Source organism: Hipposideros armiger, unplaced genomic scaffold (genome assembly GCF_001890085.2).
Source record: "Hipposideros armiger isolate ML-2016 unplaced genomic scaffold, ASM189008v1 scaffold_544, whole genome shotgun sequence".
NCBI lineage: Eukaryota > Metazoa > Chordata > Mammalia > Chiroptera > Hipposideridae > Hipposideros > Hipposideros armiger.
The window spans coordinates 473,356-489,327 of record NW_017731894.1 but is presented as its reverse complement, the minus strand read 5'-3'; the positions used below and the strand labels follow the sequence as shown (position 1 = coordinate 489,327).

General features: G+C 51.5%; 2 protein-coding genes across 2 annotated transcripts in view; one reads left to right on the top strand and one right to left on the bottom strand.

Moving 5' to 3' along the window:
- Positions 1 to 7,146, top strand: part of RIMBP2 (RIMS binding protein 2) — an 86,227-nt gene extending 79,081 nt beyond the window's left edge. Inside the window, exons 20-23 of the mRNA XM_019668945.1 lie at positions 3,039 to 3,142; positions 4,166 to 4,237; positions 5,417 to 5,551; positions 6,033 to 7,146. Coding sequence (XP_019524490.1) covers positions 3,039 to 3,142; positions 4,166 to 4,237; positions 5,417 to 5,551; positions 6,033 to 6,059 — 338 coding nt within the window. The 3' untranslated portion in view covers positions 6,060 to 7,146. The remainder of the gene's footprint in view (positions 1 to 3,038; positions 3,143 to 4,165; positions 4,238 to 5,416; positions 5,552 to 6,032) is intronic.
- A 4,510-nt stretch (positions 7,147 to 11,656) lies between these two features.
- Positions 11,657 to 15,972, bottom strand: part of PIWIL1 (piwi like RNA-mediated gene silencing 1) — an 11,568-nt gene continuing 7,252 nt past the window's right edge. Inside the window, exons 5-11 of the mRNA XM_019668920.1 lie at positions 15,452 to 15,586; positions 14,570 to 14,767; positions 14,038 to 14,149; positions 12,820 to 12,946; positions 12,533 to 12,650; positions 11,978 to 12,112; positions 11,657 to 11,699 (exon numbers count right to left, since the gene is read on the bottom strand). Coding sequence (XP_019524465.1) covers positions 11,657 to 11,699; positions 11,978 to 12,112; positions 12,533 to 12,650; positions 12,820 to 12,946; positions 14,038 to 14,149; positions 14,570 to 14,767; positions 15,452 to 15,586 — 868 coding nt within the window. The remainder of the gene's footprint in view (positions 11,700 to 11,977; positions 12,113 to 12,532; positions 12,651 to 12,819; positions 12,947 to 14,037; positions 14,150 to 14,569; positions 14,768 to 15,451; positions 15,587 to 15,972) is intronic.

Below are 15,972 nucleotides of genomic sequence, written 5' to 3'. Positions count from 1 at the left end.
CAGATGGCCTTCTGATGGGAGACAGCACAGCCTTGCTCATCAGCCCGGCTCACCTGGAAAACACACACCTCTCTCTGGTGGTTTGGGACTGAAGGTCCACGTCCCCCAAATTCATGTGCTGAGATCTGACGCCCCAAGGTGATGGTGTCAGGAGGTGGGGCCTTTACGAGGTGATGGGTCATGGGGGAGCCCCTGTGAATGGGATCAGTGTCCTAATGAAAGGGACCCCAGGGAGCCCCCTCACCCCTTCCGCCATGTGAGGACCCAGGGAGCAGGTCCCCACCGGATACGCAGTCTTTCTACAGCGTTACACGGACCATCTTTCATTCTTCCCACGTGCAAGGAACATCTGCTCGTTAAAAAGCTCTGTCCTTTTTCTGAATCTTGGGAGACAGATCAGTTCTATGTCATTCATATTTAAGGTTTTAATTAATGCTGGAAAACATTAGATTAACTTCTAAATCAGACTTCAAAGACAAAATAAAGTGGTTCAAAGGATATGCATAATTTTAAGGATAATCACAAAAATGAAATGTTTTAGCCTTTTTCGTATTAATGAACTCGCTGTCTCAAGTTGAAGCCCACATCTGACAGCTGAGGTTTCACGGGAGTCCTTTGCCCACACAGAGCCCACGACACTGAGCTCTGAGCCCGACCTGCCGGCTCCCTCTGCCGGCTGCTCTCAGCCTGAAGCCCACAGGCATTCAGAGAGGGGACAGGCTCCGTGACCACAGACCCAGAGGCCTGGAAGCCATCTGCTGAAAAGCAGGAACTGGATTGACGCTGCCAAGTGGATTCGCTGTCCCTCTGGTTCATCTTTCTAAATGTGCTTCGTCGAGAGGGCCAGCAGAGACGTCTCCTTGCCCTTCTGCCACTGGGAAGCGTCACACTCGGGGCTCAGAAAGTAGAGCTTGACATCCCCACACCCCCACCCGCCAAGGCCTGGAGTAGGGCACCTTGTCTGCCCTCACCACTCCTTCCCAGCCTTGTGCTGAAGCTCCTGACCGGTGCGTGGAGAGAGAGGAGGAAACATTATCCACAGCGGAAAGGAAGAAACGAAACATCCTCTGTTCACAGACGACATGAAAATCTACTTAGAAAATCTCAAAGAATCTATAACAGAGTTTAGCAAGGTCCGTGGATGCAAAAGCAATTGTCTGTCCATATGTTAGGGGTGAAAGCTTGAAACTCAAATGTAGACAGTGCTATCATCTCCAATAACAACAACACACGAACGACTTGGGCTTAAATCTAACAAAATACAGGCAGGGTCTGTACACTGAAAACTACAAAACGCTGCTGCGATCAATCACAGAATTCCTAAATAAACAGAGATATTATGTTCACGGATTTACTGTTGTTAAGATGTCAGATGGGTGCAGACCCAGAGGAAATCGGGGCAGGAGTGCCCGTGGGACCAGGACGCCAACTCTCAGATGGCATGACAGGCAGAGGGACGAGAATCAGCACAACAATCTCTAAAGAACAAAACCTGGGTTTGCGAGTTCCTATCGCTTAGTCCTAAATGAACCACGACAAACAGGATTGGAGAGAGGACCACGGACAGTCATGGGACAGACAGCACTTCTCAGTGAACGGACTTCAGCAAAGGGAAGCGGGATTCAGTGGAGGACCAGCCGCAGCTGCTGACACCCAGATGCCAAAAACGAACCTCAGGCCACCCTCCCACCATATTAAAAAAAATCTCAAAATGGAACACTGTCTTAAATATAAAAACGAAGACTATAAAACTTCTAGAAGAAAACATAGATGAAAACTGTGTGATGATCAGACGATTTCTTTGATAAGGCACTAAAACCATGATGCATAAAAGAAAAAAAACAAACCCAATGTTGGATTTCATCAAAATGAAATACTCCTGAGCTTAGAAAGCTACCACGAAGAGCATGAAAGGAGGAGCCACGGGCAGGAACTAAACTCTGCCAGGCCCGCCACTGAAGAGGGACTTGTACCTGGAACACGCAGATAGCTATCTTCACCACGCAACCGGCAGTGGAACGACCCCCTAACAGGCCGGACAGGGGGTCTGAAGAGCCCCTTCGCCAGAGAAGACGCGTGGATGGTAAATAAGCATCCGGAAGATGCTTCGCCTCATTAGGGAAATACCGATGGAACTGATGGGAACCCACACCCCCGCCCCCCCCGGGCTGGGCGTACTCTCATGAAGTCAAACACACAGGACTACCCAGCAATCCCAGAGACGTGGGAGCTTCATGTAGAAAGCTGTCCGTGAGTGTTTATGGCAGCTTGACTCAGGGGAGTCGCTGATACCGGGCACAGCCCACGCCGTTCGCCTACTGGTGACGCAGGAAACCATCGGGGGGGGGGGGGGCGCGTCCGTACGACGGCATCCTACTCACTGGTGAAGACGGCACGAACGGCTGGCAGATGCCACCCCACCAACGGGCCCAGATGCGTCCTCCAAAGGAGACAAGCCAGTCTCTATAAATGCTTCCTTCTGCCCGATTCCACTTGAACCATGTTCTGGAAGTGGCCAAAGTACTGGGACAGAAGACAGGTCACTGGTCACGGGGGCTGGAGGGGACAGTGAAGGGGCATGGCGGAATGTGGGGGTGACGGGACTCTCCTGGATGGTCGTGCTGGCCATGTGACCGTGGGGCTGATCAGACCCTACAGAAGTGCACACCAACAGGAGTGGCTTTGCGTGCAGTAAAGAGAGCGTATGTGGCCACTGCCCGCTCCCGGAGGTCAGACTTGTCCCATCCCCTGTGAAATGAACAAGCGCAGAGCCGTGTGCGAACCCTCTGGGGACAGTCTGCTTCGTGAGGGCGGCCTGCCAGGTCCTAGAAGGTGTGCTTATTCTGAATTAGGGCAAAACACAGGCACGTGGGCTCAGGCCACTCGCTGCGCCACAGGGGCGGGCTGTGCTGTCGCCAGGGCCCAAACACGGGACCCGGGAGGGGGCTTGTCTGGTCCCAGCGCCCACAGAGACAAGGAAGGGCCACTGCCTCTGCGGCGACTTCATGATGGCTCTCTCCTCCCCATGGTGTGAACAGAGAGGACCAGGAGGAGCGGCCGTCGGCCATCGGTGTGCACGCGCAGGATGGTGGCGCTGTACGACTACGACCCGAGGGAGAGCTCGCCCAACATCGACGTCCAGGTACGGCCAGCCGCCCGCTCTGCGGACACGACCACACCCTGTGCCTTCGTCCCCAGCGCTCCTGTACACCACGCTTAAGCCACCTGACCCAGCCTCGCCTCCTTCTCAGGGACGGGCCGTGGGCGGGGGGATTCGGGGGGCACTCCAGGACCAGTAAACGGCCGGCAGAGAGCTGGGGGCAGCCTACCGACGTACTGTGGGCGCAGCAGGCATGTGGCCAGGGTCCCCTATGGTGGTGGCCCAATAGCTTCGCCCTGAAGAGAGGACTAAAAGCCCCACTGCCCAGGGGACAGGCAAAGCAGGAAGGACCCCTGAGCTGTAGGTGGGGTGGGGAGAGGAGGCTGTGTGCCTGTGTCACACCTGCCACACCTGCCAGGGCTCAGCAGCCTCGCGCACAGGGCCCCGGGAGGCTGTGCCTCAGGAATGAAGGGTGGGTTTGCACCCGGGGCCACATTCTTAGAGGGCAGTGCTGCCCGGATGGTGGTGCCCAGCGCCCCTGTGACCCGACAGGCACCCGCCCCCCGCCCCCAGTCCTGTACCGGCTGGCCCCGAGACACACGCCTCTGTCCCTCATGTTCATGTTTAGAGAGCAAACTGCATTTTTTTTGCTCCCTCTGCTAGATTTATCTGCCCGTCTCGAGCCTGGAGCCCGGCCCACAGTGGGCACGTAAACAGACATTTAATGAGCAAAGGTTTTTACACTCAGCGAGAGGAGGGTTACGTGCTGGCCCTCATGCTGTGGGGGACGTGTCCCTCGGGCTCTGGGTTTGGAAGCTGATGGCGGGACCTGGCGGCGGCGCCTTTTTTAAGGGTTGGCCTTATTTTGATGTGTGGCTGCTTTCTAAGAGGCTTTGAACAGAGGCTCTCATTAGCTTTGTACCTTTTTTCCTAATTTGACTGAAAGAATAGGTTAATATCAAAACAATGAGAAAAAAAGAGAAATGATTAGAGAAATCATGATTAAAAAAAAAATACAACTGCTTTGTAAGGGAAAGTACCATTAACTCTATGTTCTATCTACAGGCTGAACTTACATTTTGCACGGGAGATATTATAACTGTTTTTGGTGAAATTGATGAAGATGGATTTTATTATGTAAGTTTTTGAAACATCAAGAAGCCCCTTTTCATTTATTTTGTGTGTTTGGTCTCGCTGGTCTGTTCGTTCTTTGTGGTGCATGCCCAGGAAGGAGCTGCTGGGCTATATGGTTGCCCCCCTTTGTTTTGTGAGGACCCGCCATGCTGCTTCCCCGTGGCTGCACCAATTCGCACGCCCTCCGAGTGTGCCCGTCTGCCCATGTCTTCACCGCTATCGTGTTACTTCATAAACCGTGTTTTTGGCAGTAGCCATCCCACTGGAGGTGACGTGGTGTCTGGTGGCTTTGAGTTGCGTTGCCTTGAGGGTCAGACGTGTTCTCGTGTGCCTGGTGGCCTCTGGGGAAATGCCTATTCGAGTCCTTTGCCCGTTTTCCTGTGCGGCCTGGATAGTGCCCGTGTCAGACCTCCCTCCATGGGCTCCTTTCCCCGTTGATCGCACCCTTGGGTGCAGTTTTTATTGGGACGTAGGAGGCAGCCTCTCACACTGTCATCTCTACATCTGTGACGAACACAGGACTCCCGTGGTGTCTGGGGCCGACTTTGGACTTGGGTCTGCACACTTGAGGGGCAGGTTAGCAGTGGGGGTGGGAAGAAACGACACAGGGTGTGACTCGCTCGCGTCAGGTGTCCAGTGGGCAGCTGGATCTACTGCTCGTGACCCGCTGTGCATGCAGAGATAGGCAAATGAGCAGAAAGGGCTGGAAGGCTCTGTACCAGCCTGGAGCAGTGATCTCTGAGGAGGGGTCCGCAGAGACTTCATTGTCCCCATGTTGTTTAGTTTCTGTAGTGAGAATGTGACTGTGCGTGAGGGGCTGGGCAGGCCAGTCCGCGGGGTGTGGCCGACGTCGGCCCCCGCCTCGGGGTGCATTGGGTCTGTCTGGGCTGCTGTATCCGAGGGCTCCGCAGGTCCCAGGGCCAAGATGGCCCCGGGGAGGGTTCCCAGATGTCCCCGGTGCTAAGAGTCGCCCCAGCCCGGCCCGCCGCGCTCTGAGCAGGTCACCGAAGGTTTTCTCATGAGCAGGGCAGCCTGGAAACCCTGCAGTCCCTTTGGTCCAGCTGCTTTGGAGCCGGAATAAAGCCCCAGGCATCTCTGCTCCGAGCCGTGTTCTTTTAGCTGAACAAGAAGCTGGTGTTTAGAAACAGTCAATCGCTCTCCTGCCTCATGCCTGTGTTTTAGGGGGAGCTGAATGGGCAGAAAGGCCTCGTCCCCTCCAACTTCCTAGAAGAAGTGCCTGACGACGTCGAAGTGTACCTTTCGGACGCCCCGTCGCACTGCTCACCAGATACGCCGATGCGTCCAAAGGCTAAAAGGGTAAGCAGACGCCTCCAGCGTGTCTAACCCCCACGTGGCCCTGAGCGTCTCCTACAGTGATGGCGTTAAGTTTTCTGTCTTGGGCCGAAAAGCACATACCCGGAATTTTTCCTCTGCCCTTCCATGGGGCCTGTGCCTAAAAATTCGTACTTCTAAACCTTAGTTTATTTATTTCACAAAACGTGACCCTTTCCGTTATAATCAGCCCGCCTGTCCTCGCAAAGGGCCCCCAGCCCACCTGGTAGACGCACATCCCCGCCTGGTGGAGGGAGGGGCGTGGCCAGCCCTTAGGCTCCAGGACAGGAATGGGGGTTCGCCCTGTGGGGGGTTCAGCCCTCTTCACAGAGACCAGAGCGCCCCTCACGCATCCTGAAGGAGGTCACATGCGGTGTAGTGTCTCATTTTTATTTTATTTCATCTTTTATCTATTCTATTTTTATATATATTTTTTTTATTTCTTTGCTCATCTGCTTGGAGACAGAAGAAGAGTGTTCATTTCACACCTTAATCAGGCAGTGTTCCTTCACGTAAGTGAGCAGCCGAGGATACCTATAAAGATACCTCCTTAAGCTACCTTACTGGCTAATGCGGTAGACTTAAAGAAATATGTCTTCACGAAAGCACTGCACTTTGAGTCAGGGTAGCGCTTGGTCTCAGTTGTAAAGCAACTGAGCGTGTAGTGCAGTGACTCGTCTCCCCCAAACCTGTCCTCTCCACAGTGAGGACATTTCGAAGGCCAGCACTGGGGACATATTTCTGACCAGGCTAATTGTTTGTCTGCACAGAGTCGCCCAGGTCTACTTGTGCTTGAAGCTGCATGTTGCATTGTTAGCCCCTCCTGGAAAAAGCACAACCCAATCAAAATGTTTACTGTAGTAAATTTCTTGGCAAAGCATCACTCGTGGTCAGGCCCAGGAGCATGACCACGAGGGGACGAGCTGGCTCTGAGCACCGCACGTGCTGGCGAGTTGACCGCGCGCGTTTTTCTGCAGCGGCCGAGCCTGTCTCGCGAGGGCGCTCAGCGTCTCCTCGAAGCCCCAGCGAGTGCTGTGAGCACAGAGGCTGGTGGAGAGTGGCATGCTGGCTGCCAGTGCTGGACCAGGTTCTGGGGCACGCAGCTCAAACCATCGCATTAGACGGAGTAGCTGGTATCTTCAGGTGGCTTTGGGTGCTTGACAGGTGTTCCCATTAGAGTCGGACCTTGATTTCAAGTCCAAGTCCAAGCCCCTTGCTTCTGTCATTTGCCTGCTGGTAATGAACACTCATGGGGAGTGCAGGTAGGCGGCGGGGGGCACGGCCCCGGGCACTGCTGGGGAGGCACGGCGTGCCGGGACGGACACGCGCCCACTGGCGACACAAGTCCCGCCTCAGTCACTGGGGAATCCTGGCGGCAGCCGCTAAGGGCCCCTTAAGCTTCCTTTGATTGTAATTAAGGTTCATTTTAGTTTTTGTTTTTTTTTTCTTTCGACCGGTGTGCCATCTCCAATGTTTCTAAACCAGGAATGCGCTCGACCACACCAGGGCTCACAGACCCGAGTCGTTTTCAGAGACGACAAAGCCCCCTTTAAGAACGTTCGTTCGCTTTTAAGATTTCTGATGGGTACTCGGCCAATTTTTCTATCGACCTAATTTAAAGTCACTTCCCCCACCCTGCTTTTGGTCTGAGTTGACAGAGTCAGTGGTTACCTAGCTTGTCTTGCCAAAGCACTGGCCAGCCCCTCCCCCGAGGACACAGACCTGGCAAAGCCAGACCCTGTCTCTCAGAGGCGCTGGCACGTTAGCGCTTGGAAGGACGACGCCACCCTTACCCTTCCTGGCGGGCCACGGGCGTGCGGTGTTACCGAGTGGATTGGTGTTGCTGGCGCTCACGCACTCAAACTGTCACACTGTACGTCCCAGGTCCCTCCTGAGGGTGCAGGTACAGCAAGGACAGCGCCGTCCCCCACAGCCCACCTCCATTCGGGGTCACCTGCGTCACCTATGGGTACTGGTAGTCCTGGGAGAGGCAGGGAAGTCTCCTCGAAAAAGAAAAAGGGGCTGCTTTTCAGAGGCAAGAGACTCCTGCAAAAGCTGGGGGCAGCCAAGTGATTCGCGCACCTCCGACAACTTCCGCATCTGTTGTTTTCTTTAGTTCCAAACTAGGGCTTTCACGACACAAGGACTTCCTAAAAACCATGTCCCCCTGACACAGGAGAGAAACGCTCTCCCTCTGCACATCGCTTTACGCCACCTGCCAGGGCAGGGCGGCTGGCACTCTCGCCGGCCTGAGCTCTCCTCGTAATGCCGAGGTCTGCCGGCAGGTGGGGTCTCACGAACAAACGGGGGGGGCCAGTCGCTCCTGGCCTCTCCCCCTCACCTGTGATTCCAGTCTCTGCATTTTTCATCTGCCCTTAAAGGAATGGTTTCCGCCTTGTCCCTGTCCAAAATGCTTCCTCGTCATGCATAACTCACTTTACCTCTGGTCTTGAAATTCCTAGTTTAATGGCCTCGATGAGAATTCTGCCTTATAAATGCACAATGAGCTGTACTGTCTAATAAAGACTTCCGTGTCCACGTGTGTGTGTGCGTTCAGTGCGCTCCATGCTCCCACAGGGTTCAAACCGACTGGCACAGGCTGAGTTTTAAGAGCCTGGCTTGGCATCCTTCACAGCAAGCCAGGCAGCACAGAGAATGTTTACTTACTCAAACCAGTTGAAATAGACGAGAGAAAGTAACCTGGTTTGGGAAACCCCACCCCTCCAACCTGCCAGAGAGCTGGTAACACTCCTGGCTCTGACTGCTGCATTTTGTGGCATGTGGATTTCTGTTCCTTCCATTACCTGTCAAAATGCCATAACAAATACCCAACAATGCGTAGCACACATGAGAATCCATGAGCATAAGCCACCCCAAACACCCCACACCGAGGTCAGATGGCTCCATACCCACTGTCATTGGCACTCGAACAAAAGATTTACAAAGTTGCTGGCAGATGTTTGATGATTACTATTTTGTAATTCTTGTCCACTTGTAAACTCTTTTTATTCTTTATACACACTTTCCAGACTGCCTTTCTTTTGTAATTTATGGAAGGTTTATAAATGAACGACAAATCTTTCCCCATGTGTCTTCAACAATTAGGTTGTGAATTGTACTATAACAATAGTTTGTGGTAGATTAACAAGAGATTACGCGATGTGTGGCTCAGAGCTGTGTGGGTGTGTGCATGTGTACAGTTAGTGCAAAACATTTTATACAAATAAAACTTGTTATTTTGTACAGAGCCGTCTACTCTGTCTTTGTCTAAAACCAAAACCTCTATCAGCAGCATCCTGAGCCCCCTTCTGTCTGCACAAGACAGCCCTGCGGCCCCACCAGTTCTGGCACCACTTTTTCTGACAGTTCTGACCTGTGTTTTGGGAGTCATTTACAAAATGCTTTCACACTGGCATTGCTGGTGACAACCCACTCGGTGGCCAAAAACAAGGTAATGAGCATTGAGTCAGCATTTCTTGTGCATGAGAAACACTCGCGCGCAAGCAGGACTTCGAAAGTGAATTCAGACCATATTTGTGGTGTGTCCCTTTGGTAAGTGACAGTTCAAATGGTATGATCAGAGCTAAGCCAATGCAATGCAGCAGATACGAGCCAACTTCTCAAACGTAAAGACTTTTCCCTACAGGCCTTCATTGTTTTTAAATTTTCTAAAGAACAGGGTTTGTTCTAATAGGAGGTACAATCAACATGCTTGCAGCAAGATGGAAATATAATTCAAGTGCAAAGCTGTGGAACTATGACAGCTGCGGCCTAATGTCATTCACGCTGGGAGAGGTTGTCACCTGCTGCACTTAGAGTGAAGAAGGGGTGACAGAGACGCTCATTTCCATGAGGGACCTAAGACTTGAGACCCCAGGAGCTGGGGATGAACAAATTCTGCAGCGGAAATATAATATCACAACAAAAAACAACTGAAATGCCAGATTAAATGGAATGTTTTCAATTTTTCAAAAATTCCGGTTTAAGAAATTCTGATGTAAGAAATTGAAGTCTACACAACAGTGTGAATACACTTAATGCCACCACACACTTAAAAATGGCTGAAATGGTAAATTTTATGTTCATACTTTATCATAATAAAAAATAAGCTTATGACAATTTCTCAAAAAAAAGAAAAAAATCAGCAAAAGTAGTCAGGACTAATGTTTCTGTAGATTTTTTGAAAACACAAATTTCCCAACAAAATGCAAAGCAGTAACAAGCTGCACTCAGCTTTGGTGAATACCACCAAGCACGTAAGGACTATACAAGCCAACTGTGTACAAATTCTTCCAGAAAAGAGAGAAGAAAGAAAAATGCCCAAACTTAGGAGGCCAGCACTACCCTGATATCAAAACTAGACAAAGACATCCCAGGAGAAATACTGACCAATAGCATCGTGAATGGAAATTTAAAAAAAATCCTTAAGGTATTAGCAGATTGAATCCAGGAAAATACAAAAAGGATGACACACTAGGCCCAGCTGTGGCTCATCCAGGAGTGAAGGTTGCCTTAACGTTCTGGAAAAAAAAAAAATCAGTGTATTTTACTGTATTAACAGGACAAGAGAGAAAAGATAGCTGATCATTTCAATAGAGGCAGAAAAAGCACTGGACAAAACGCTTGTTCAGGAAACCATGAAAAGACAGAAACGTATCTGCACTTGTTAACAGCTGCCACTGCCCTCACTTGTGACTCCCCTTCTGTCAGAGACAACCCAGGGCATCCGCCAGAGCAGTAAGGAGACAAGGAAAGAAAAGTCAGACCCCTGGGAAAGTCAGATGTGATGTACGGTGTGAGCACAGGGCTCGGGCCTACCAAGTGTTTCTACAAGCCAGCAGGACAATTAGAAACAAAATACACGTCTATGTGACGTACTGATAAAATGAAAATAGGTAATTTGTTGGATTAGCATCAAAACCATGAAGTACTTAGGGACAGATTTAACAGGATGTGCCTAAGACCTGTACCCTGAAAGTCACGGAACTGCTGAGCACTCTAGCTAGGTCTTCCGGTGAGAGACACAGGTGTGTCTGAAGGTCTCAGAACTCACCGAATTGGATTCATTTCTGTGTAAACTACACCTCAGTGAAGTCCATTCAAAACAGCAGGAAACCACGGCCTGCAAGCGGGTGAGGGCCTGAGATTAGCGCTCACACACCCTGTGCTGTCCTGAGAGGCCTCCGTCCCCACGGTCCCCAGCTCGTGGTCTGGGGCTGCCGGGAAGGGGGAAAGGATGCACACCGAGACAGCTGCTGGAGGACGGGGACACTCAGGGCCCCGGGGCCAGGAAGGAGCACAGCGCCTGCCCCTGCCACGCTGAGGCCGGGAAGGGCCCCTCCACAGCGTCCTTCCTGCCACCCCTGGTCACACCTGCGCCTTGGACACAGGCCTGGTAGGTGGGGAGCTCGGGCAGGGACGGTCTGGGCTGGAATTAACTTTAAGCAGGAGAGAGAAACTGAACTGTAGCTGCAGGGGCCACGGGCCCAAGGGTTTTGTTTTTTTGGGTGGAAATGGAGCAGCAGGTCCGCAGGCTGCTGGGAATGAATAAGATGCCTGACAAGGGAAGCCGTGGTTCCAGAGCCGTGTGCAAGGCAGGCGTCCTGTGCAGGGTGAGGGGTGGGGGACAGAGGGCCACAGCCCTGGGGGAGGCGGGACGTGCAACCCCAGCAGGGTTCTGAGCCTCAGGCGAGGGCTCCAGGGGTGCTGGGGACTGCAGAGGCACTGGTCGGGGGCCAGGTGGGCCTGCCGGGCAGCACCCTGACTGCGTACGAGTCCAGAAAGATACCTGTCCCACCTTAGACCCAGAGGACAAGAGGTGTGGGGGACAGGGGCCACTCGAAGGCAGACGTGTCCAGGGAGAAAGCCAGCGGGCTAAAGCAAGGAGGTCAAGGACCCTGAAGCATGACCTTGGGTTCCAGAGGACACGGTAAGTGACCTTGGGTAGAGGGTGTGTCAGAAAGGGTGGCCTGAGGGGCATGGGGACGGTGCCACGGAGCCTGGTGCTGTGATCAGACGTCTGGGTCCCGGGGCACGCATGGGTGCGGGGCGGGGTGCTGGCTGATGCGGGGAGGACGGGAGAGTCCCCACTCACATCCATTTCTGCTGCTGGCGGCACAGGACCACAAGGTCCCTGTGGCACAGACACACTGGTCACCGCACACAGCGCACGGCTCGGCACTGACATATCACTGGAAATCTGACAATTCTCTATTTTTACCGTGTGTTTTTAAATAATCTGATTGGGTGGGGAAAGTGGACACAAAACAGAACTAAACCCAGCCCTTGAAATCTTGTATGTGAATAAAGGCAATACCGACACGCACTTGAACTAAACCTTAAAAACACAAAATACCTGATTTCATATCACAGCATCAGGTNGGGGGCCTGACCCAATCCCACAGGACTGACAGCTTTACAAAGGGCCTTACTGTTCTTCCACCTTGGTGAATCTTTTCTGCTTGCAAGATTCTTCCCGAGAAGGACAATAAGTTGGAGTCGAAGCTCAGACCCCAGTCCCGAAGTTCCCTCTGAACATTATCGTCCCTGTAAACAGATTCACAAAGCGTGAACGTGAGGACAGCACAGGCGCCTGCACAGCGGCCGCCCCAGCCCTCAGGGCCCACTCCCAGGAAAGTCCCTTTCAGTCACCCCATCTATGGCCCCCTCACCCCAGCCTTTCATTTAAAATGCTGATGCCCAAGCTATCTCTTCCTCATGTTATAACTGAGAGAGAAAATGGATTTGCCTCAAACTTTTCACTTTCATTTTATTACCTTTTTCTAATAGAAGAGTTAGAAAGGCCACGGCTGCCAAGTTTCATGTTACTATTCCCTGGCCAATAGCAGCCTCACTCAGGGACAGACATGAAGAACAAACCCCAACACTGCCACACGGAAGGAGCATGACACTGCTCTCTGCCACTCCCCAAGCCCCCATCAGCAGGGGGGCCCGGGAGCCACTCACTTGTGGATGTAGTCGATGAGCCGGCCCACCTCGCGCTGCCTCTGCTCCGGGGTCAGCCTCGTGTGCACCGCCAGGTCCTTCATCACGTTGAAGTCGTTGCGCATTTTGTCAGTGAGCCCTTTAAGGGAACAATCTGTGAGGTGGGGGCTGGTGATGGGGGAAAGGGTTGCAGCTCTGAGGGTTTTGGGGGGACAGAAGCGGGGAGGCTGTAAAGATGCTCCAGTGCCCGCTGGGACAGAGCAGCGGGCGGCCCCCCCGCTGTGGAGGCCGGAGGCCCGGGTGCCCACCTGTGAGGTAGCAGAGCTCCGGGATGAGCATGGCTGGGCCTGGCAGGCTGCCCCCAGGGCCCCTCCTCCGCTTGGGCTGGCTCACCAGCACTGGCTGTTTCAAGTCGGTGATTTCTTGGTTATATTGCTATTCGAGAGAAGAAAAGTATCGCTATTGACAGTAAACGCCTTTAGTAGTGACACGGCGATGGGCAAAACAGTTGGCTGCTTAAATTAAAGATGCCGACAGCAAGGCTGGTCTTACGAACACGGTGTGGATCCCACTACAACAGGCGGGAGTTACGTGCTCTTCTGCGCCCCCCTCCTGTCCTAGAATCTCAGACGGTCAAGGTCAGTAAAGCTCTAAGTTTTGACTTTTTGTCACAAGTTTTATTCGCTTCTTTTTTGATTTCTTGATTCAGAAGCAGGAGCCTGTGTAACTCCAGGTCTTCAGCTGGTGGAGTTCTCTGAACCAACTGGTGTTACAGTGAGAACTAGCCGAGAGGCTCCGCTCTGAGAGTACATGTGGGCAGGGCAGGGTGACAAGCCACGCGACATTCTTGATTAGAAAGTTTTCACAAAACAACACACTGAGGGTGAATTTCGGTTTCGGAGTATTAAGTTCCCCATCTTAAGGTTCCCACTGGCCACTGCCGTCTAAGGCGAGTTTGCACTAACGTCGAGGCCCCCGACTTCTAGTCAGAAACTGGTTTTCTTGCTACCATTTGCCTTTCTTTTTTTTTTAATTTAGTGATTACTGAGCCAAAAGCTAGAGTCATCTTTATAAAACCAGTGTTAGGAGACTCACCTGGGCCACAGGAAACAAGCCTGTCTGAAATGTCAACGTGTCAAACAAGCTCCGAGGTAACCTACCCACATTGGGACAGAGGGGACTCATGCTGGGGTTCGGAGAGCTTCACCTCACACCCAGGTGCCTTACAGAATAAGGGGCAGTGTGGGTAGCTATTAACTTGCAGTTCTTACCGCCTATTACCCTCCTGTTTGTCCTCCACAAGCTCAAGTTCAAACGTAATCTTTCGTTCTGTGAACGAGGAGGCAGGACAGGGCGCTTGTCATCGGCTCAGGAGCTAAAGTGGACTGTGCACAGTCGCCTGGTGGACACGTTTATACACAGCTTCGAAGGCCACGTGTTCCAAACGCTCGGTGCTGGGACATTCCTGACTCCTCGTGGGGCCCACGCCCTCCACGCCGGGACTACAGCCGGCACTGGCATCTCACCTTCCGGTAGTACTCCAGGAAGCTGACCTCCGAGCCGTCTGCTTTCTTGAAGGTGCTCTTGGGGCTCTGGTCCCAGTCAATGTCATCTACTCGGTATGTTTTGTTGTTATACCTGTGGGACAGTGGCATTCGGGGGTCTTTGGTTAAGATGGGTAGAAATATTGCAGAGGAAGATTTAACTAGACAGTGTGTTCTCTCTAGAAAGTGAAATTTCAAAGCATTTAGTGATATAGGATATTATGGAAAGGAAAAGGGGAAAGAATTTCTTAAAGACTATGCTGGGTGGACGGGGAAGTGACTAAATTACTATGAGAAAGCAAAGGAAACTAACAAGGGAAGAAGTCAGTAGGTATTTGTTCTTTTCAGATGAGGCTGTTCCCCATAGGCTTCGTCTTGGGAGGCTACCATCCCCCCTTTCCTGCCATTGCCGCCCTCCACTTGAAACCCCCCCCCTCCTAACACTGTAGGACTAGACAGCCAGGGTCTTAACATTTGCGAAAGGATTCGTTTGCATTTTAAACAGAAGTCTTACTTGGTAAGAACAATTAAACCGATTAGTTCTTTAGAAACTTGTTCTTGAAACTTGTGTTCTTCGGTTTGATGGTACAAGTTGAACATGAAGTCCAGCACAGTCTCGCTTCGAAGGACCTTGTGGCTCACGTCGGTGCAGAGCATGATGTTGTTCTCGTACTGAAGAATGGAGGTGGTGAAGCCCGGCCAGATCACCAACCTGTCAGACAGAACGGAGGCCAGGGGACCCTCACGCAAGGACGGCCTTGCGTGTTTCGCAAGTATCAAGTTGTTTTTTAGCTTTATGAATTGGGTCTAAAGTACAAAAGTTCTGATTGAGTCAATTTACTTATTTCAAGGTTTTACATGTTTCCAGAAAAAGACCTATTAGAGATTTTCAACAATGAATGCTCTTTTATAATAACTTGCTAAGTCCTATTTTAAACTAAAATACTAACTTTATTAAAGTGAGGGGAGAAGGAACACAAAGGTAGCAATAAGCTTCTGAGAGGAGTGTTCTGAACACAAGCTCAAATAGCACCTGAAAATCAAATGGACCCTGGCCTAAGCCTTGAAAAACTTGCCAATCTAACTGAAAGCATCTGAATTGCTGTGATTCACCTAAGCCATGTGGGCTGCACCCTTTTCCACTAGTAACGTTTGAAGCAGTGCCCGTTAGCTGGCGAGTGTGATGGCCTGAGGGCAGGCAGAGACCGTGTTAGGCGCGTCTTTCTGCTCTCCTGTGATTTTCACAAACCCAAGTATTCTGGGATGTCTCTATTGTCCACGCCAGGCTAAATGTCATGGGCGCCATTAATAGCCACATTGGAAAATTTGGTCATTTCAAATTTGAGCATCACTTTCAAAGTTTGTAACTAATAGAAATTCTCCACTTCATACAAACCTATGATTCGGAATATCAATTGGGTCACTTGGGTTATAATAATTCCGTCCAATTTGTTGCAAATTCATGATCTTCAGAAGCCTAGGGAATGAAAGGTCAGAACAGAGGAGTGAATATTGATCAGTGTTTCCAAGGCTGCGATCACAGTGGCGTGGTGTTTATGGCAGGGCTGACTGACGGGCCCCCAGTGGACTGGATCCAGCCTACCTGCTGCTCTGTGTCTGGCTGAGGGGCTACGAATGGCTTTTTACATTTTTTAAAGGTTGGAAAAAATCCAAAGATTACTGATGCATGAGTTATATGAAAGATCAGTGTCCATCAGCAGTTTTACTGGAACACAGGCATGGCCTTGCACTGACATGTGCTCTGTGGCTGAGACAGAGACCGGACGGCCTGCGAGCCCCACATGCTCACTGTCTGCCCCTTACAAAAGTCTGCCAACCCCTCATTTAGAGAAAAATTTAAGTTTGCTGATTACATTCATTCAAAACAGGTACCCACCAAAATGAATGTCCTGGCAT